At 47.0% G+C, this 22,779-nt stretch overlaps 1 protein-coding gene across 2 annotated transcripts in view; it reads right to left on the bottom strand.

The window, feature by feature from the left end:
- Positions 1 to 1,083: 1,083 nt before the first annotated feature.
- Positions 1,084 to 22,779, bottom strand: part of LOC101530110 (ubiquinol-cytochrome-c reductase complex assembly factor 1) — a 93,145-nt gene continuing 71,449 nt past the window's right edge. For both annotated transcript variants that reach the window (XM_004585758.3, XM_058679337.1), the window contains exons 8-10: positions 9,670 to 9,747; positions 5,235 to 5,348; positions 1,084 to 2,419 (exon numbers count right to left, since the gene is read on the bottom strand). In XM_004585758.3, the coding sequence (XP_004585815.2) occupies positions 2,285 to 2,419; positions 5,235 to 5,348; positions 9,670 to 9,747 (327 nt within the window). In that variant the 3' untranslated portion in view covers positions 1,084 to 2,284. The remainder of the gene's footprint in view (positions 2,420 to 5,234; positions 5,349 to 9,669; positions 9,748 to 22,779) is intronic.

Genomic DNA, 22,779 nt, shown 5'->3' with positions numbered 1-22,779 from the left:
TTTAAAAAAAAAAAGATAAAACAAAAAAAGAAATCAGCAAATGCATAGATTTTTATACACACACACACACACACACACACACACACACGGAACAGTACTTACATCTAAGCACCACTGTCAGCATCTGCTGAACTGTAGGGCAGAGGGAGGAGAGCCCAGAAAGGGGCTTTTCTGGTTGTTGGGCTGTTGCTGATGACAGGAGATTGAGTCATTCATTGGTTGCTCCACTTATCAAAGGCCACACTGATGTAGATCAGCCCAGCACTTGTGCTGAGCACTGGAAAAACACGGGTGACCAGCAGCACACACACACACATCCCATAGAATGGCTGTACTCCCTCGCGGGCCCTGGGAGCAGCACGATGTGCGCGGGCCTGGGATGGAGAGGAGCCAGCGGCAGAAAAGGACGGACGCAGGCTGCAAGCACAGGAGACAGAGTCTGTCCAAGTAAACTCAAGGAGCTCGGCCTCCGAACAGCAGGTGGAAACGAAGGTGGGAGAGCCCACTAAGAGCCTGGCAGTGTTTAAGGGACATGGACTGTATCTTGATGGGGAGAGCCTAGCAGAGTCAGTGGAAGATGCTGACACCTGGGGGCAGGGGGTGGGGCTGTGGGACACCACAGACACTGCAGACCCAATGTGGCTCTCCACCACACAGAGCTACCGTGTAACTCAGAGTTACAAACACAGAGTTACCTCAAACACAGAGTTACCGTGTTTGAGGAGGATGCAACGATGCAGACGGGCTTGCATGTGTGGGTCACCTGTGTGTAGCTGAAGCAATACACCAAGGGTCCCCACTCCTGGGGGCCAAATAAGAAGGGGCATAAGGCTCTGGTCCAGGATCGGACCTGATGACTGTTAGTCACATCCACATCCAAGGTTCCAGGATTCCCCTGCAAGCCAGGGAGTTGGACTTGGCGTGTGGGGGGGATGGCGGGGGCTGTGGGCTGGAATCTGTGGCTAGGGAGCTGCCCTGGGCAGCAAATGGGTTAATGCTCAAATAACTTTTATATATGAATTAATGTGTAGAGTTGGGAGCCAAAATCTGTTCCATTAATTTTTCCATCCATTCCAGGAGCAGTTAGGTACACACAGTAAAGTTTATTTTGGTGCATGGTATACTTCACTCCATTAAAAATAAATTAATCAGCAAATTCCTGCCTGGCTCAGCTCTGGTTTCTGTAAATAGTGCCCAGCTGTAATGAGTTACAAGGTGTTATTATCTCACACACACAGGGGCTTCACTCTAGGGCTCCGCGTGCAACAAAAGCTTCTTAAATAAACTCAGAGAAGGCGGGATGATTTGTAATGTTTTCACAGAAGTGGGACATACCTCACCCATATAGAATTTCTTTATATGACTCATTTTATAGCAAGTTAAATGAAGGAAGTTGGACGGGGGAAGGAGGGGCAATACGGTTCCCCGCCCCTTTCTTCAGTGTAAGAAAGTCCCCCAAGATGTGACCCTCACTCCAGAGGGAGGGAGGAGGGGACTGGCGCACAAGCACTGGACCATCCTGGCCCTGCAGCACATGTGCCAGGAGTTGGGAGGGGACACAAGTCAGCCAGGACCAAGGATTGCTTCTCCCAGGAGGGGAGGCCCTGACAGGGAAGGTGGCACGCTCTTTACCCAGTTCGTGGGGATGACAAAGGGACCTTTGTTCTGGAGGCCTCCTGCAAATGACGTGGGATGGGACAAGCCCTGCGGCCCTCAGAGGCCTCCTGCGTCCTAGAGGCTGGCGCGCCTGACCTCTCCCCTTGAGCTGGACAGGGTTAGCGTGCTGCATTTACCATCTGAGAAGTTTCTAAAAGACATAAAAAAGAGCCTGGCAGAGATAAGGCTCTGCTTCTTTTCATGGCCAACTCCGCCTGGTGGCCCAGAGCCAGTGGACAGAGGCTCGCTGCCCAATTCGAGTTGACTGTGTTACCAACTGCTCCTAGGCCATGGCAGGCCCTCAGCGGGGTGTCCCCCTTTGAATCTACCCATCCTTTCCTCAGCTTTTGGGAAGCATTGTCAATCACATGCGGCTGCTAGAGGAACTTGGAGAGCTCTTTCCTGGAGCTTCTCCTGAGGAAAAGCAAGGCATTCTCCCAGCACTTTATCCTACCAGAACAGACTCCTGAGCACGAGAGAAAACTCAACTGAAATGGGGACAGGTATGCGACAGGGGCTGTACATAGGTCAGTTCAGGCCTCTCTATGCAGGTCCTGGGACAAACAGGCACTTCTCTTCTGGCAGCTCCTCAAAGCCAGCTGGCTAAACGACTGGAGGGGGCAGCGTGTCAAAGACCCTCGTCGTTGTAGGTAGGGGAAGGGGGCTTCAGGATGCTCTGAGGATTCTTCTCCACTAGAGGGCGCCAGCTCACCTCTCCTGTTAGCAGCAGATCCTCCCCATTCATGGAGTCCAGGTACTGCATCTGTGAGGGAAGGGCAGGGACAGCGACAGCACAAATGTGAAGCACAAATGTGATGTGGCGTAAGCAGAGAGAGGCAGGAGGGGACAGGAGGACTTCTTATCTCCCAGATTATCTGATTAAGATTTGGAGAGGCAAGTTTCAGGGAAACTCACTGGGAGGTTTTAGGGCACTGTCTGCCACACACACCATAGCCCCCAGGCCCTCCCTGGAGAGCTCTGGCAAGACAGGAAGTCAGGGCTTGTGACTTGCAGAAGATGTCCTGTCTATTTCCATCAATGCTGCTACTAAAGAATCCTGAGCCTGCCCTCCTGGCAGTGCTGCTCAAAGAGGCCACTCCCCAGGCTGGCAGAGGGGACAGGAGCCCCTATCACTAGCGGCTCATGCAGAGATAGGGTACAGCACATGTTCAGTGCTTCTCACTTGGACTCGGTCCTGGTTTGTGTGTCCCCACTGACCCCAGAGCTTGTCAGTGCCCCAGCACCATGCTGCCCTTGATTGGTCATGAAGACAGCTATGATCCCAGGCCGCCCTGCTGCTCCCTGACCACTCTTGGCTGCAGTCCCAGTGTTCACTCCATAACACAGCCCACAAGTCCTGTGTCCTCCTGCTCCCAAACCCACAGCTGTTCTGACACCAGGAGTAGAAATTGGGTCCACTCTGGGCTGCCTTCCACCTTGGGCCTCCAGGGTGTCACTGTCCCCGGCAATGCTGGATGCTCGGGCTGGGAACCTTAGGGCAGGACCACTTGTTGCGGAAGGGAAAGGGAGGCCAGGGAGTGAATGCAGGGCTGGGTCTCAGGAGATAAAGGCGCCTGTGGGGGACTTCTGGGTGGGGCAAGCAGTGGGATGAGAAACACCTCCATGCAGAGAGGCAAAACCCAGGGTGAGAAGTGATCTGAGCACAAGCTGACAGCAGGTTTAACAGATGAGCTCCTCCCATCTGGGGGAGCAGGGAGGGAACTGTCTTTTGGATTTTGGGCCACACCCTCTTCCAACAATTCAAGCTGCTGGCCCTGGAACTTCATACTGGCCTCTCACACACACCTCAGGTCTAGATGTTCACATGCCCTGCTATCGACCCAGAAAGGAAGCTTAACTGCATTGTCATCTTCTTCAAAACCTACACTTCCCTCCAACTACTCCATTTCATCCTCTACACCACAATGTTGCCCATCTCCTGGATTAAAAATCTCAACATTCTTTGACTGGATCTTGGCCCACTGGACACACCAAGCAGCACATGCTGCTGCCAGACTTCAGTCAGCTCAGGGGCCACTTCCCTAGCGTGCTGGGTCCCAACAAGCCTGTCCCTGCCCTGCCTTCCACAGCGCTGGGGCCACACAGATGCCACCACAGACCCACTCACTCCAGGGCGGCTTGGGTGCCTCACTGTCCTCACCAAATAATGAGTCCTCAAGGCACATGATTGGGCCTTATTAATCTCTACTTATCCAGCAAGTAACTGGCACAGCCAGTGCTCAAAGGTTTGATGACAGAACTGGGTCCCCAACAGAGCTTCTGGGTTCCTAAGAGCCCCAATCTCTGCTTTCCCATTGTCCAACTTTCACTGGGGTGACAGGGGGCTCCTTATGGGGACACCAGGGTGGTAGCCCTTTCCTTTAGGGTCTTCACAGAGGTCCCAGCTGTGCCCTGTCACAAAGTGCACAGGTGCCCTGGCATGAGCCCACCTTGGCAGATGGAAAAGCTGGCTGGGGTTCTCAGAAGACACAGCATGTGCCTTGCCAACTGCTACTTCCGTCCGAGGTTGAGTCCAGGCAACTGTGCTGGGCTCAGAACTCTCTGAGGGTGGGGCCCTTCTGCCATGCTGCTCTCTCCCCTGGCTCTGGCATATTTGAAGAACAGTCAAACAAGCATCCTGGCTTCTGGAGTCCTCCACCACCTAGGCCTCAAGAGCCCCAAGATGTGGTTTTTCCCATAACCAATTGGCCAGTCCAATGGGCCCTGTCTTCTCCTGAGGAGCTAGGGTCTGGCTTTCCCTTTCCTGACCCTGGAGATTAGAAGGCCATGGCCACAGGTGAACAAGGGAATAACTATGGGGTGAGGCCCTTCCTACTTATGCCCAGGAAGCAAAGGTGACTCACGGGACAGCCAAGCTGCTGAGCTGTCTGGAGCAGCTGAGGCCTCAGGTGGCCACATGAATCACCCAACTTGGGGTCCCAGGCCAGCTGTGCAGCTGACTCACCGGAGATCCTGGGAAGGCTCTCCTGTCCCTGTCACTTGGCCCACTCAGCTATGAAGTATGAGTTCTCTGGGAGCAGTAAGAGCAAGGAGTTCACTGCCCAAAGTTGCAAGAAAGCTGGGTAGGTAAGCAGTCCCTGCTGGGAAACCTCCTACAGCTCAGATGTTGGGGAGCCCTGGGGATCCACAGGGGTGAGCGGGGGACTGTGCACAGCCGTGGAGAACAGCCAGTGCAAAGAGGCTGCAGGGTGTCTGTGGAACACTTCCTGGAGCCCAGGCCCATGAGGAATCAGACACAGGCAGTGAACCCAGTCACAGTGGCTGTCTGCTGCTCTAACCAGCATCCAGGACTCTGTGGGCCCAGCATCTTAGCATGGAACCTGGCATGCAGCACACAAGAAAATGTGCAGAGAATGAGTAGCTGCAAGGTTCTGAAAGCAGGATGGGTATTCATCAACTGTTCCTCTCTCGTTCGCCCCCATTCCCTGTCCCCCGGCTTAGTTCGTAGCTGGACATGCAGCAGATGCCCGCTACTGAGGTGATGTGGTCAGAGTCCCCTCAGCCTCCCATGATCCTGATCGTCTAGCATCCACAGATCTCTGGGAGGACCTGCTCACCTGTTTCCTCACATACTCCACCAGCAGTTCAAGCTGCCGAGGATCTTCACACTTCTGGTTGAAGAAGGTTCTCCAGAGAGCAGCTGCCAGCCCATGGTCGTCTGAAAGGATCCCCTGGAACACAGAGCACAAGGACTTGTCTCCTGTGAACAAGCTGGCCACTGGGGAGCTGGCTCAGGAAGACATCACAAACACCGTGCAACAAAAAAGGAGGAGCTATGCCAGAGAGCCGGGAAGGCTCTGACAAGAACATGTGGCTCAGCCCCTTCATCTGATGCACATGGCAAGAATGTGAGATCCAGAGGAAGGTGATGCACAGCTGGGACCCGTGTCTGACTGACCTTCCCGGGAACACCTCCCTCTACTGCACACTTGAGAGGCCAGGGAGAAAAACTGGAGTGATCGTGCTCCCACTGTCTTCCGTAGGACACATACAGGACACATGTGGGTGGGTCTGGATTGTGCTGTTTTCTTGTTTTAATTTGAAAGGCAAAGTTAGAGAGAAAAGAGAAACAGATCCTCCATGTGATGCTTCACTCTCCAAATGGCTACAACAGCCAAAGCTGGGCTGGTCCAAAGCTGGGAGTCCAGAGCTTTTGCTGGGTCTCCTAAGTGGAGACCCTTGGCCCTTCCTCCACTGCTTTCTCAGGCCATTGACATGGAGCTGAATAAGAAGTGGGAGCAGCCAGGACTCAAATCGGTGCCCATGTGGGATGCTGGTGCCACAGGCAGAGGCTTAGCTTCCTCTGCCAGGTGCCGGCTCAGGACTGTGCCTTTATGTTTTATGCAAGGGCAGAAATCTTAAGAAGAAAAAAAAAGCAGGTATCTGCTTCTTCAGTTACCCAACTCCAGGCTGGCCATGGCTGGCCTGGCCTCTTCCAAGGCTGAGGAATATACTATTCAGTATGTGTGCTATGAGTTAATTCTGCTTGCACAGGGAAGATCGAATATAAAAGAGGTTCCTTAGATCCTCAGCCCCAGGCTGGGCTGCTTTCTAACCTGGACCTCTAAAGAGGGGCGAGGAGACGATCCTTGTTCCCAGAATTGACAGTGACAAGGTAAAGGTGGAGGAGTGGCCCTGTCCTGGGGCCAAGGCAGTGTGTAGAACCTGGAGGCCAGGGATCAGATCAAGGCTTTGATCTGCTGCTGCCCAGCTCAGTGTTGGCGGCAATTCACCAGAGCTGGGTCTCAGCTTTCTCATTAAAATACCTTCTCTGCCTATAGTATCCTTAACTTACAAAAGCAGGACAATGTGAAGGTTTTTTGTTAAAGGTAACATGTTGAATCAAAGACAAGAAAAGCATGTGTGTTAGGCAGCTGTGGATACTGTTCAAACAGCAGAATTCAGGAGCCAGTCCACCTGAGTCTAAATGCCAACTTCTGTCAGCTCTATCCCCTGATGACTGTATGGCTCCAGGAAGGCCATCAGCACTTCTGTGAGCTCTAGTGTCTCATGTATTAACAAATCAGCATAATGATATGAACCCTGATACTCCAGTGAGGAGTACTAATAATGGCCATCAAAAGCTCTGTAAGTGGTAAATACTGCTCAAAGACTTAGGACCCTGTACCCACTGTTAGACTGTGGGCTGGTCTCTAGGGCACTGTGCTATGTGCAGTCTGGCTCTAGACCTGCTGCTGGGCAAGGCCATGTCTCTGTGGAGTTTGGTGGAAAACATTCCACCTGCTCTGAACATCCTCTGCTAAACACGCCTACAAATTCCACAGCTCAAGAGAGTCCTGGCCTGATGGCTGAGTCAGGAAAGCCATCTTCTGGCAGATGGTATTAGAAGTCAAAGACAAGTTCAGGCACATCACCAATTCTCCAAATTTTCTGCTAACACAACAGTCTGCTTAGGTCTGCACCGCCCTGGGCACATGCTGGAGTGCTGCTGGTTGCAACCTACACGTGTTAGCTACACAGGTAGAACAAGAATGGGGACAGAACAGGCGGCTTAGGGACTTGGGGAATGAACAGAGTCCGGGACAGGAAGAGCTGGGAGCCATAGCTAGCTGCTCTAGGCAGATGAGATGGCCCAGCAGGGGTGACTCAGTCATCAGGAGCTCCTGGGCAGTTGGAAGAGAACCAAGAGGCAGGCTCCTTAACAGGGATGGCGACCTATCTGCTCTGTCCATCAGGTCCCTTTATGCACCCATTCCTAATGACCGTGTACCCAGCAGGGCAGTCGTTACTATCCCCATGTCAAAACCATGGACACTGAGGCTTATGGGTTACCCGGTTGATTGGTATTAGAGCTAGACCAGCATCTACTGATAGGGTTGGAGAGGGTGTCTGACCAGTTCTACTCAGAACACTGCACCTGGCACAGAGAGGCAGTGCTACAAAAATGGCAACAACAACAAAAAATCAATGCTAGGAAGTCCAAATGAAAAAGTGCCAATTTTATATTAAGGAAGCAGAGAAGGAGAAACAGTTTCAGGAGCCCAAGGCTACACTGCATAGCAAGTTTCTCACAGTCCAGGAGGGTTCCTACCTGCTTTTGCTCAGAAAGCACACAGAGAGAAAGCAGCCCTCAGGAAATGGAGACGCAGAGGTATAAACTGGCTGAGAGCAAGCTGGGAGAACGTCCTGGGCATTATGGTAGAGTCTCACTCAATGACAACTGACTTGACATCGCTGTGTCCATGGAAGGAGCAGACCAAACAAGACTGTAGGAAAGGGCTGCTGTGGAACAGCACTGCCAACAAGAACCTTCTGTCATGGTGGAAATGCCCTCTACCTGCACAGCCAACACAGGGCACTGCCAACCGACAGTCACGGAACACATCAAGTGTGACTAATGTGACTCTATCTCTCCTTCTCTCTTTATATCTGACTTTCCAACAAAAATAAATACATCTTTTTTTTTTTTTTTTGAAAGAGCTGGAGCCAGAGTTGTGGTACAATAGTAGGTAAAACTGCCATGTGCGATGCCAACATCCAAAATGGGTAGATCTGTGTCCCAGCTGCTCCACCTCCAATCCAGCTCCCTAGTAATGGCCCAAGTATCTGAACTTTTGTCACCACCTAGGAGACCTGAATGAAGCTCCTGGCTTCTACCTGGTCCAGTCCTGGCCATTGCAGTCATCTAGGAAGTGAACGAGCAGATGAAAGATCTCTCTCTCTCTCTCTCTCTCCCTTAAATAAATACATCATCTTACAAATAGACAAACACAAATTTGAATGTTTAGATATGGAAGGACACTCAAGATCAATGGCTCAATGGAAATACCATTACAGGGCCAATAACTTACACCTAGCAACATTAATATCCTACATCAGAGCATGGGTTTGAATCCTGCCTTGTCTGCTTCTGATCCAGCTCTCTGCTGATTTGCTTAGGAAAGCAGCACACGATAAGCTTGAGTGTTTAGGTCCTTGTCATTCACATGAAAACCTAGGTGAAGTTCTGGGCTCCTGGTTTTGGCCTTGTCCTGCCCTGACCATTGCACCCATTTGGGGAGTAAACCAGCACATGCAGGATCTCTTTCTGTCATTTTCCATTTTGATTAAAAAACAAAAACAAAAAAACCTTTGAAAAACGAAAAAAGCACTTTAGAAAAATAGTGTGTATCACAAAACTCCCATTTTCATAAAGAAAAATACCTAGGTGTTTTTCTCTAAGTACAGATAACATGTGGAAGGACACCACATACACTTTTGAGAAAGCTTTCTTTTAGGCCACGGACTTGGTTGGAGAGGAAATGCCCCTCCATTTCTGTTTCAGCCTCTTATATCCAGTTTCACGAACCTTAAAAATGAATGATATTGCTTAAGTGAAGGCATGTGATTTTTCTAGAAGACTGTGTCTGATTTATCTATATCCCTCCATCAAGTACCAAGCAAGGACTCAATAAAGGCTGGTTAGTTGACTGATGTAACTACACTAGGTAGTGCTGGTTCTCAAACACTAGGTGAACTGCTGGGAACATTTAACCCAGGTGTTTGGTCAAAGAGGGAGAAGTTAATACTAACTCAAATGGAAGGTAGTGATGGGGGGTCCTGGAAGCCTCCCTCAGAAGGTCTCATCAAAAGCTTTTGATGGCAATGGGGAGGGGCAGGTATTTGGCCTGAATCCTAGCTTGGTTTGAGTTCCAGCCCCACACCCCTTTCCAGTTTCCTGTTAATGCATATCCTGGGAAGGCAACAGGTATCGGCTCAGGTAACTGGGTCCCTCCACAACTGTCGGAAGCCTGGACTGAGTTCCCAGCTCCCAACACAGTTATCATGGGCATCTGGGGAATAAACCAGCAGATGGAGGAGCTCATTTTCTTTCTGTCTCTAACCCCTCCTAACCAAATCTGATTCTTTAAAAAAAAAAAAAATAGGTACAAATGTAAAAGGAGACTTTGGAATAACTACCTTAGTAATAATAATAATAATTAGCTTTTGTTGGGGGCATTGCTTGGTCTGAGACTTGACAAATGATCTTACCTCATCATATCCCAAGATTGCTGCATAAAAATTATTTGTCATCAGGATCATGTTCTTCTTCAGGATATAGGGGTTAACCTATAGAAGAAAATGGTAAGAATAATGTATAAAATAAAGGAAAACCCCACAAAAGCATGATTTTTGGCTCTGAGTATCAGACTCTGAGTAGAATAAGAAACAGAGTCCCCAACAAGGTGCTTGTGCATTGCTGATTCCCTCTTCTGTCAGGGTTCTCCTTCTTTTAAGTCCTGATTACAAATGACACAAAATAGTTTAATGAACCAAGCACCAACTATGTCTGGTTCTATGCTAGAAGGATGCCATGAACACTAAATAGACAGATATAAGACACAGTTTCTTGGGGCACATACCACCATTGAGAACATACTGAATATAAACATACACTTTATAAAATAATTACACTACAATATGTTGCCTTGAGCCCTATTCCAAATGCGCTGATTGATAAACTATTTGCAGTGCAAATGACCTCTGCTTGCGGGAGCCAGGGAAGAATTCCCTAGGAGTTGATGTCTAAGCAGAGCTTGAAGGAAGGAGAAAGTTACAGGAGATACTGAGGGGGGTCAGCAGCATTCTAGAAAGAGGGAATAAGGTGTACAAAAGTTCGAGAACCAGAAAGAAAATGTATGGGTAGGTCCAGGGAGGGTGAACACGCAGGAACAGGTAGAACACTGAAAATGTTTGTTGAGATCAGGTTAAAAAAAAAAAAAAAAGAAGTCTTAAGAGTCACTCAAAAGAGTTTGTTGTGGCAAAAGGCCAAAAGGAAAGAAGTTGTGAGGAGGAAAGAGAAAGGGAGGTGAGATCCATGAGCTACTTAGGAGAAAGGAGTCCCCGAAGCTGTGGAGAAGAGGGGAGAGAAGGTAAGTAGCTCTGGAGTGGAAGAGTTCATGCTGGGAGATGGATTCAGAGATTCAGTGCCAGTGACACAGGACCCTGGGAGCACTCCTTTCAGAGAAGGACGGGGAGACCTTCCAAGCCGAAGCGCACGCCACTCGCTGTCTCCACCCAGACAGTAACACAACTGAGGGCTGAGCCTCTGCTTTACGGTTTTCTGGGGTCCCAGCAGCAAGTCCCATGTAATGTGTAACTTAGAGTGAGGACTCAGTATTCAACTTGACAGTCTTTGAAATCACTTAAAGTCATCTGACTCTTTATATGGAGAATAATATTTGTATTTAATGACCTTGATTACGACCACAGCCACCCTTTCTCCATCTCCTGAGCACCTCATGGATATTACTCCCTCTGTTAATTACTGGAACTCATGTGGACAGATGCATTACTGTCACCAACAGACAGACTCAAGACAGGTGAAGTAACCGCCTTGGGTCTAAGAGCAAACTAGAGAGAAAGCTGTGATTGGCATCCATGTTGGTCTGAATCCAAAAGCCCATGCTCCTTTGGCTCCAACAGGTTCCCACCTCCAGGAAATAACTTGATCTTGATTCACAAATCAAGGACTGTTTACAATAGGTCCCTGAAGAAGGACAGAATGAGTTGAAAGGATCTGGATTTAGAATCAGAAAACCTGAGTTCAGGGCCATAGTTCTGCTATATATATAGGATGTGATCTAGAGCAAGTCAACCCATCCGAGTCCATTTCCCTGTCTTTTAAACACTCTAGACCCAGAGCTGATCGAAGAGCAAGTGAGTTAGTATGTATTCATTCATTAATTTAACAACTTGTGCTGAAAGCCTTGGTAAACTGCAGAGTACTCTGCAAATGCAAGGAAATATGACTAATACCTTCAGGTTTGTTTATATAAAACTAAAACTAGCTCCAATACTTTATGGTCATGGACAATTTTCAAAAATGAAGACAGAATTGTGAAGCTCAGGGCTGGAAAATGTGAGAATGGATGTAGCTGGGAGTGCACACCATGCCCTCCCCCAGCCACCTTCACTCCAGGCCTTGAGGACCATCCATCTATTGTTACTCTCTGTGCATGTTCCCCCACACCCCACATCCCACATGCCAGTAACACAATGTGGTACAATCTCTCTCACTAGCATGCAAGCTACACAAGGAACATCCACTAGCAAGGAACTATGATTAATCTTGGCACACCCAATTCTTGAGTCTGAGTATCGCGCATAGAAGGTTCTACCCAATGATACTAATTGGCCTTGCTGATTATTGTTGTTGCATCTGCCTACCTTCCAAGTTTCTGAAATTTCAGAAATATATATTGCTCCAAACTTCTACTCTATTTTTTCCCAGAATGGGCTGATTGAAAGGAAGAATTAAATAAGCCAGGGGCCAGTGCTGTGGCATAATGGGTTAAATTTCCACCTGTGACGCAGGTATCCCATGTAGATGCCAGTCCGAGTCCCGGCTGTTCTACTTCCAACCCAGCTCCCTGCTAATGTGCCTGGGAAAGCAGTACAGGATGGTCCAAGCATCTGGGCCCTAATAACCATGTGGGAGCTCTGGGCTTCTGGCTTTGGCGTGGCCCAGCCCTAGTCATTATGGCCATTTAAGGAATGAACCAGTAGAGAGAAGAAATCTCTTTCTCTCTGTAATTCTGCCTTAAAAAGAAAAGAAAGAAGGAAACAGAGAAGGAAAAAAGAAATCTTACAGAAAAGAAGAAAGAACTCAGAGCTAGAGTGCATTCCTTCTGACATGTGGTGATGCTACTGTCATCAAAACCTCTGGATACCTAATGCAGGGCTCCCCCCACTCCTATAATTGTTTTATTAACTGTGCAAGAAAAGCCCAAGCCACAAAATGGTATCTAATGAACCTGCTCAGCAGAGATGGCTGCACCCAACTCATTAACTTTGACAGCTCAGAAGGCCCCAGAGATCACCTATTTCAACACACTTAAGGCAACGGTGAACTGAAAGTCAAAAGGAGTAAGATACTTGTCCAAGGTGACACATCACGTTATGGTCAAAGCCAGCGCCAGGATTACAACCTGATTCCTAGCCTGCTACTTTCCCTAGTTTACCATCTGCAGGGCATTTCTGGATCAGTTTGCAAACCTCTTCAGCATGGCACCTAATATGTGGGCACACAAGCACTTTTCTCGGGAGGCACCTGCGTCCTGACTGGCTATCGCTCAGAAAGCAAGAAGCAGAAACAGAGCTCCTTACTAGCAAGGCTCAGCTACCCCCTGGTTCTGACATTTCTAACTCCAAGAACCTCTAGCTGCCTGTCCCTTTCCCCTCTAGCCGAGACATGGCAAGCTACCACAGCCAGGAATGGTTTTCAGACACCATCACCCTGCCTGGACTGGCTCATGAAAAGGGCCCTTCCTGGCAGCGCACAGAAGCCTGATCAGTGCAGACACATGATCTGAAGGCAACAGGTGAGGGTGAGTGACAGGCAGCTTCCTGAATGACTGGATTCATCCTGCTGGGTGCTTCTAGCCACCCTAGCAGCCAAGGGGAGCTGGGGGCTGTTCTCTGGTGAAAGCCTGATGGATTTTACTCTCTGGCATAAGCTTTGGTTTGTCAATGTGCAGGTTCCCTATCCTGCCACTGCCTCCTGGATTGTTCTATGTGGAGCATCGTGTTCATGAACACACGGATGCAACCGGCAGAAGAGCATCCTCTCCCAGACAGTGCCAGGCTTTTCTCCTGCAAAACTCATCCTTTCCATGATGCTTTGCTTTTATATAACGCCATACATGCAGCACCACCGCAAGGAAAAGGTTCCTTTTATATCAGTTACTCATATTTTCCCATTTATTTAAACCATTAAAATTCATGCAGATATTTTATAAGCATCAGGATTTGGTCACTGGTATTACTGAATGTTTAATAATAAACTAAACAGAAGAAATCAGAGGGTTAAATGATGACTGCAATTCCTGTAATGACTTAATTAAATTTTTATTGAGTACATAAACTATGATGTCATCTCTAGCCAACCACATGTCTGCTTTCCCAGCATGTCACAGGGTGGGAGCGCTCAATAGGAGACTCTGCTAAATGAGCAGCAAGTCTGAGCTCAAGTGGGGAGGGGAGGAAGGCTCATGTAACACACTCAATAAATTATCCGTTCATTTTTAAACAAAGTCCATGAGTTATAATATATTTGCCATGCACTTTTTATGACATAATAAAAATGTTACCTTAAGGATTACTTAACACATACTACAAATGTTATAGCAGAGGCAGGCACAAGGGGCAAAGAAAACAAACATGAGCAGGCCAGGGACAGGTCCTGGAGTTTATGTCCCAGGGGAACGGCACAGTATATTAAAAAAGAACACAAAAAAACAGGGATGCAAGAGTTCAGGGTCACTAATCAGTGGATTAATGAATGAGACAACCAACAGGGAACACAAGCGAGGCAATCAGGAATCCTGCAGGGCACATGTTTAATTAAGGTGGTATTGTTGAGGAGTAACATTAACTTTAAAGAAATGCTAGTTCATTTGAGGCCGATTCGCCTTCCTCTTTACCCCTTTTCACATTGCTGCTCTTAAAAACGTTTATGTGACTGCTTAACAGAGACTACCTGGATATAGGACTGGAGGGAGATCAAGGTTTAACTCCTTCATGAACGCCACAAGATTCTTCACATTCTGTTCTTGGTCACCGTTCTTGCTTTATCTCCTCTGGTCTCCCTGCTTTCATGTCACTCTTTAGTTAGGGTAAACTTTTGCAACTGCCACAACTAGGTTCTGTTCTCACATTTCTTAGCCATAATGCTACTGGGAACCCTTCTCTTTTCTTCATTTCTTTATCCACTCACAGAGGAGATGCTAATTTCTTGTCCTCTAAGATCCGGCTCAAGTTACTACAAAGCCTCCCCTCTCTCCAGCGTACAGGTGCCATGAAAGTGATCCAAGTTCAGAAACAATTCCCATAATCCACTGTTTACTAAATGCTAAGAACTGCTGAGAGCTTTATTTATATGAGTTTCCTTGATCCTTCCCAGTGACTCCATGAGATAGGCGCCATTGTGAACAAAGGAAACTGATGTGTGGAAAGTTATTACACAGTTAGAAAACAGTGAAATCAAGATTAGAACAGAGCACTACAACACTCCAATGCTTATCCATGTTGGAACCACCACCACCACCACAAAACCATGGCTGTTTCTCTAGAGCCCCCACACTTCAGGTTATCCGTAGAGGTAGAGCTAAAAAGTACGAATACAGTCTTAAGGAAACACAATTCAGGGACTCCAATTTCAGTGGTGACTAGAGAGACCAGCCCCCGCATGGCTCTTCAGTGCCCAACAACAATACATCAGACATAACTACATTAGCTACCCCCATTTCTAGGAAAACTGATAGGGTGGGCTAGGGGGAGACAGGAATAAATATGGTGGGACAGGGAGAACAGAAAAAGTTGGTTGGAAAGTTCAATAATTGATGATCAGGAAGTTAAAGTTAAAAGAAGGCAGAGAGATAAGTTGCTACCTATGGTAAGAAATCGTCAGAATACATGAATTACAATGGGTATCAGGAGAAGGGGGATTTTGGGGAGGCTGATCCAATGGATCAATTGGCTAATCCTCCTCCTGTAAGTGCCAGGATCCCACATGAACGCTGGTTCGTATCCCAGTTGCTCCACTTCCCATCCAGCTCCCTGCTTGTGGCCTGGGAAAGCTATGTAGGACGGCCCAAAGCCTTGGGACCCTGAACCCACGTAGGAGACTTGGAAGACTCTCCAGGCTCCAGGCTTCAGACTGGTTCGGCTCCGGCTGTTGCGGTCACTTGGGGAGTGAACCTGCAGACAGACTGATCTTTCTCTCTGTATCTCCTTCTCCCTATAAATCTGACTTTCCAATAAAAAAAAAAATCTCAAATGATAGTTAACCTTAGAGGTGGACATTGTGCTGCAGTGGGTTAAACTACCACTTGGGAATCCTGCATCTTGTATCACAATGCTAATTCTCTCTCTCTCTCTTTTTTTAATATATATTTTTAAAGATTCATTTATTTTTACTGGAAAGGCAGATATACAGAGAAGAGCAGAGACAGAGAGAAATATCTTCCGTTCGATGGTTCACTCCCCAAGTGAGCACAACAGCTGGAGCTGAGCCAATCTGAAGCCAGGAGCCAGGAGCTCTTCTGGGTCTCCCACGCGAGTGCAGAGTCTCAAGGCTTTGGGCCGTCATTGACTGCTTTCCAGGCCACAAGCAGGGAGCTGGATGGGAAGCAGGGCCTCCGGGATTAGAACCAGCGCCCATATGGGATCCTGGCATGTTCAAGGTGAGGACTTTAGTCACTATGCTATCGCGCTGGGCCCATCTCTTTTTTTTTAAATAAAAGATTTATTTATTTATTTGAAAGGTAGAGTTATAGAGAGAGCGAGAGTGGAAGAGGCAGACAGAGAGAGGGAGAGAAATCTTCCATCTGCTGGTTCACTACCAAATGGCTGCAATGCCTGTAGCTGGACAAGTCTGAAGCCAGGAGTCAGAAGTTTCTTCCAAGTCTTTCATGTTGGTCAGTCACTCTGCTTCTGATGCAGCTTCCTGAAATCAGCACAAGATTACCCTCACCGACAGAAGAAATGTGGACAGAGTTCTAGGCTCCTGGCTTCAGGCTGACCCATCCAGGTCTCCCTATTATAGTCATTTAGGGAGTGAATCAGCAGATGGCAGATTTTAATCTCTACCCTTCATGTAGATGAAAACAAACATTTTAAAAAAAGATTTATTTATTCTTTTTTTTAGTGGAAAGTCAGATTTACAGAGAGAAGCAGAGACAATCCCCAAAAGGCCACAATGGTCAGAGAGGAGCCAATCTGAAGCCAGGATCCCCCTCGTGGTCTCTCACACAGGTGCGGGGTCCCAAGGCTTTGGGCCGTCCTACATAGCTTTCCCAGGCTGCGAGATGGAGCTGGATGGGAAGTGGAGCAGCTGGAATATGGACCAGTGCCCATGTGGGATCCCAGCATGTGCAAGGCAAATAATTTAGCCAATGGACTATCCTGCCAGGCCTGAAAACAAACACTTTTTAAAAGGATAACTTTAGGGGCAGGTAAGCGGTAGTTAAATCAACATTTGTGATGCTTACTTCCAGGCGCAGTTGCTCTGCTGCCCGCTTCTCTTCCTGCCAGTGTGCAGGGTGGCAGCAGACCACGTATCAAGGACCCCTGGGGGAGGCTGAGACTGAGTTCTAGAACGCTGCCTTTGGCATCTGGGAAATGATGGAAGTCTTCACATCACTGTGAAGAATTCAATGGAAGTCACAAAAAAAGGGAAGAGATGCCTTTTCTGTAAGATGAGGACACTAATATTCCACTTTACATATTATGATGAAGGTTAAAAAGGTAACACCTTTAAGCTTTCAATAAAGCTTGTTACTTTTTTCTTCACATAGGTTTTAATATATCCACTGGGAACACTTACCGCACTATTTTAATGATCTGTTTACAGGCTGAGCCCCTCCTCCCACCAAACACAGAGCATTAGACTGTGAGCAACTTGAGGGCAGACCCGGTGCAAGGCTCAGCATGCATCAGCAGAGTCACACCATAGGATATTTCCTGCCACATGACCTCCTGTAGCACTGAGGTGCACACATTTAAGAAACTTCAGGAAAGCTCCTGGGGAGCTGAGCGGGTGCGCATACATACTTGCCTGAGAAAGCCTGACTCTTGCCTATTTACTCTGTCCTTGCAAGGGGCCTCAAGTCTCAGACTTCCTGTCACTTACAGGGTAAGAACCAAGTAATTCTAAGAAATAAAAAGGTTAAACATAAAATGACTTTCATTTCTACTGTTCTGTAAGACTCTGATGGAGGAATAGGATATTTTAAAATATTTGATAGGCAGCAAAACGGGGTGGTGGGAAGGAGAGAAAGAAAGAGAAAGAGATCTCCCACTCACAGTAACGGGAATTCTCCCATTGCCATTACTCACTTCCCAGATGGCCACAACAGCCAGGCTTGAATCAAACTGAAGCCAGGAGCTGTATCTATCCTTGTCTTCCATATGGGTGGCAGGGCCTAAGCACTTAAACCATCTTTCACTGCCTTCACAGGTACATTAGCAGGAAGCTGAATCAGGAGTAGAGCAGCCAGGACTCAAATCAGCACTCTGAAAAAGCAGGCCAGTGTCACATGCAGCAGCTCAACTCTCCAGACCACAAGGACAATCTCAGGCCACATTCTAGGAGGTAAAATTTGGGCTAATTCTCGGTTTTTATTTTCACCCTCCGCCAAGATTCATCTATTTTTATTTTTATTTGGGAGGCAGAATTACAAGAGGGAGAAGGAGAGACACACACACACAGAGTGACAGAGATCTTCCATCCTCTGGCTCATTTCTCAAATGGCTGCAACAGTTAGAGCTGGGACAGGTAGAACCCAGGAGTCAGAAGTTTCTCTCAGATCTTCCATGTGGTTGCAAGGGCCCAAGCACATGGATCACCTTTTGCTGCTTTTCCAGACACATTAACAGGGAGATGGACTGGAAGTAGAACAGTCAAGACTTGAACTGGTGCCCATAGAGATGCTGGTGCACCAGGTAGAGGCTTCAGCCCACATATTTTCAAGTCTTAAAGAAAGGACTTAAGCCATGGATAACAAGCATTAGCGTATTAAAGTTTGGGGAAAGCTTTTATTTTCTGTCGTGGAACACAAGAAAACAAAATTATTTCATTTATTACGGGTCAATGATGGTCATAAAAGTGTTGAACGAATTAGTAAGATAATTGCCTGAAGTGTAAGCAAAATCAGATTTTTAATTCTGTTCATTCCTACAAGAATGATTTTTTTAATAATATTTATTTATTTTTATAAGAAAGGCAGATTTACAGAAAGGAGACAAAGATTTTCCACTTGGTAGGTCATTCCCCACATGGCTGCAACAAAGCCGAAGCTGAGCTGATCTGAAGCCAGGAGCCTTCCCTGGGTCTCCATGTGGGTGTATGGTCCCAAGTCTTTCTCTGCTGCTTTTCCAGTCAACAAGCAGGGAGCTGGATGGGAAGTGTAGCAGCTAGGACACCATATAGGAAACCAGTGCCCACATGGGATCCGGTACATTCAAGCTGGAAATCAGCCAGTTGAGCCACCATGTCAGCCCAACAAGGATGGCTTTAGCGTAAAATAAAAAGGAAAATAAATGGTGGGGAAAAATGTAGGAAAAGGAGAACCCTTAAGCATCACTACAAGAAATATAAAGCAGTGCAGCAACTGTGGAAAAAAAGTTTGGTGGTTTCCTAACAGGTTAAACAGAACTGTCCTATGGCCCAACAATTCCACATTCTACCAAGGTTCAGAAAACATTATCCACAGTGGCTGAAACGTAAAAACAAGTGTCTATCAAGAGATAAATGGATAAATGGAATATATACACACAAAAGGTATGAAATTTTGACATATACCACAACATGTATGGATCCTGAAAACATGCTTAGTGAAGTAAGTGATACAAAAGGACAATATTGCTCGATTCCACCTACAAGAGACACATCCAGAGAAAGAGAAATAGCAGCTACCCAGGAGCTGATCACAAAATTTTCATTGGGGAAGGAAATTTTGGCTGTAGATAATGGTGACGGTTATATACAGTCAATGTACTTAATGCCATATGTAGCACATATTTTAACACAATCAATGGAAATCCAATTACAAATGGTTCTTTCCAGTTTTCTCAACCTGTAACTTAACCATGTGTATATATTAAAGCTTCTCTTACCATACTTACCCATTTTGCACAGTAATATTATGCAGTAATTTAAGTTCTTGACTAGACCATAAGCCTAGCTGGGCACAAAATTCTACATACACTGCCTTGAACATGTCTGATAAACAAGTAGTCCATGTCTTCTATATTGTCCCCAAGATGTCCATATGTTTATGTTAAGACACAACACTGCACACCATCATGGTCATGCTGAGGGTGATGAAAGGCTTCAAAGGAGGTATGCTTTGTCACAGTTACAAAGAGATGGAAAGGCACATACAGAAGTCTTTCATCTGCTGATTCACTCCCCAAACTACACTTCAATGTCCATTGACATGTATGAGAGGTGAATGGGATGTGGGACAGACTGTACTAGTCTGCTGCACATATTGGCAAACACAGGAATCAGGGCAGGGGCAGGCCTGGTGGGGGTCATTGCAGATAGCAGACTAGGCTGCAGCTCCCACTGGTTTGCATGAGGGCCGAGTATGTGTTGGGCAGAATCAGGCTGGACTGCAACACCCATTGGTTCGTGTGGAAGACAGGGCTGGAAACAGAACCAACCCAGCAATTGCAACCATCAGCATATACATAGCTGATTGGGGCAACAGACTGTTCCGGACCCTGTACTGGCATGCACATACAAGAATGAGGTCTGGGATCACCTCAGATGAAGTTTCTTTGAGGATCCCTCCAACTGAACTGCTGATCTCAGAACCCCAGCCATGAAGAGAAGTACAGGTTCCATGTTGTGACCATGGAGGGCATGTATCAAAGCTGAGGCCTCCTCAGAGACTCAGACGGAGCAGTGGACAACATATCAAGGTGCACATGGAGGATATGGCAGCCCATCTGAACCTGCAGAGTACACCTGGTACCACAACAGAGGACAGAGGACAGAACAAATCCATCATTACCCCAGTCATGAGTTCACAATGAAAATCTGGGCAAAAGGAGACTCTGTCAGCCAGTGGATTCTGGAGAGCATTCATTGTGCTTGTAATGGCAAGATTGGCAGCAATTCAGAACTGCTGAAATATCAAAACCTCTGGAGCAGTGCCCTTGGAGCCAGGAGTCTCCTCTGGTTCTCCCATGTGAGCACATGGATCCAAAGACTTTACTCATCCTCTGCTGCTTTCCTAGGCCATTAGCAAGGAGCTGGATAGGAAGTGGAGCAGTTGGGGCTTGAACTGTGCCTATATGGAACACCAGCACCACAGATGGAGGACTAGCTTGCCATGCTACTATGCCAGTCCCAAAGCAATATTTATTACACTGGGAATTAAAGGCTGAACAGGTACATTCAGTCAGAAGAAGAGGTATGTGCAAAACCACAGCAAGATGTAGCATTTCCAGAAGAGAGACTGTAACAGACAGCTCTTAGTAGAAAAAAGCAAAAAGCAGAGTTGGAAAGAACTATAAATACCCTTGAAAGCCACATGAAAGAAAATCAGGGTTCTAAGCACAGGTAAAGTACACAGATTTTTTTTTTAAGATTTATTTATTTTTATTGGAAAGTCAGATACACAGAGAGGAGCAGAGACAGAGAGGAAGATCTTCTGTCTGCTGGTTCGTTCCTGAAGTGGCCACAATGGCTGGAGCTGAGCTAATCCAAAGCCAGGAGCCAGGAGCTCTTCCGGGTCTCCAACACAGGTGCAGGGTCCCAAGACTTTGGGCCGTCCTCGAGTGCTTTTGCAGGCCACAAGCAGGGAGCTGGATGGGCAGCGGGGCCAGGATTAGAACCGCTGTCCATATGGGGTCCTGGCACGTGCAAGGCAAGGACTTTAGCCATTAGGCTACCACACCAGGCCCGACAGATTTTTGAAAAGCATCCCTAGAGGTATTCTGCACATATGGACCACTTAGTAGGGTTAAGGCCCAGAAGTAGGAACACCAGAGCAGGCTACCATAGTCGCCTAAGAAAGAGATGGTTTGGAACACAATCAATTATGTAGCAAAAGGAATAAAAGGCAGACTCGGCAGCAGCATCAACAGGATTTGATTATCAAGTAGATGTGGAGAGTGAAAACAGGAGGCTGTGACTGGACAGGAAGAGAAGAATGCAACTGTCCTTTGAAATCATGCACTGATGGCTTTCTGACTCTATACTCAACCAGTCCTGCAGGGTTTTAGCCATCACTGGGCCCTAATGTCTCCTGTACTGTAGTAATGGAAAATCTTACTTGGATAAGATGTAATATGAGCAAGATGTGTGTTTAGCTTGAGCCCAGCATGCGTCTCCAGCACGGTAAGGGCACAGCACACTAGGGCTTAGGAGCCCAAGCTCACTTGCCAGCAATCTGTTCACTGCACATCACTAGCCATCATTTCTCCGGCCTCTCTATGTTCTCTACCTGTAGTCGCGGTGTCTGATCAGCTGACATGTGGATTTCCAGAGACACTAGCATGCTGCTAATTGTACTCTGGCCTTATGACTACATTTAACAAGGTAGAAAAGCTGCAGGCATAACTTTGCTTTTTTTTTAACGATTTCTAATAGATTTGGGTTGAGTGGGTATAGTGGAAAACTAGCAAAACTACAGGATGTTTGTTCCTCACCACTTTCAAGCCTCTCAACTACACATAGAAGCCAAACAGGTGAAAATAATCAACCAACTAGTCATTGTTCTCCAGCCATGCCTTCTCCTGATTCGATGATGGAACATGATCAAAGTAGTGAGGCCTCCTAAAAGAACCGAACCACTGAAGTTATCCGTTGGTGACTCCACATGGCACAGGAAGTAAGGCCAAAGGATGCAGCCCCAAACAGTAAAGGAAACATTTCCACAGGCCATTCATATTTCTGTGCCCTCAATGTTTTATGGGTCAGAACTCTATATTTCCAAATTATTGATACAATACTAAACTATGAAAGACAAGACTCCCAAATGTAGAGAACAGGAAATAAAGACTCAGAAAACTCAAGAAACTAACACAGTTAACACTCAGCTAAAACATGGTGAGGATGGTCACCCGGGGGCAGGCACTTGGTGTCGTGGCTAAGATGCTACCTGTGATGCCAGGTACCTAGGTTTGTATCCCACTTCATTAGCAGGAAGCTGGGCTGGAAGCAGAGTAGCCAAGATGCAAACTGTCACTCTGACACAAGATCACAAGCAGCGGCTTCACCTGTCGGGCCAACACATGGGCTCTGCAGAGAAGTTGATCAAAATTTTTTGATATTTATTAATTTTTCCATAATATGCATTTTTCACAAATCATTTCAAGACAAAATATAAACAAATTTCATAGGTTGATTTAGGTTCTATCTCCAAAACACCTCATTACACATATGTAAATATTTAAAAATCTGAAATCCAAAAGACATCTGGTCCCAAGCATTTCAGCTAAGTGATGTCCAACCTGCATCATGTAACAAAAGAGAGTAGTAAAATAAACCAGGGGAAGTTATACTGTCTGCTTTAATACTACTAATGTGCAGGGCTGATGTGTTGGCATAGCCCACCAATCCTCCTCCTGTTGCAAGCACCAGCA

Source organism: Ochotona princeps, chromosome 22 (genome assembly GCF_030435755.1).
Source record: "Ochotona princeps isolate mOchPri1 chromosome 22, mOchPri1.hap1, whole genome shotgun sequence".
NCBI lineage: Eukaryota > Metazoa > Chordata > Mammalia > Lagomorpha > Ochotonidae > Ochotona > Ochotona princeps.
Note: the sequence above shows the minus strand (reverse complement) of the source record. Positions and strands in the feature narration are given on the sequence as shown.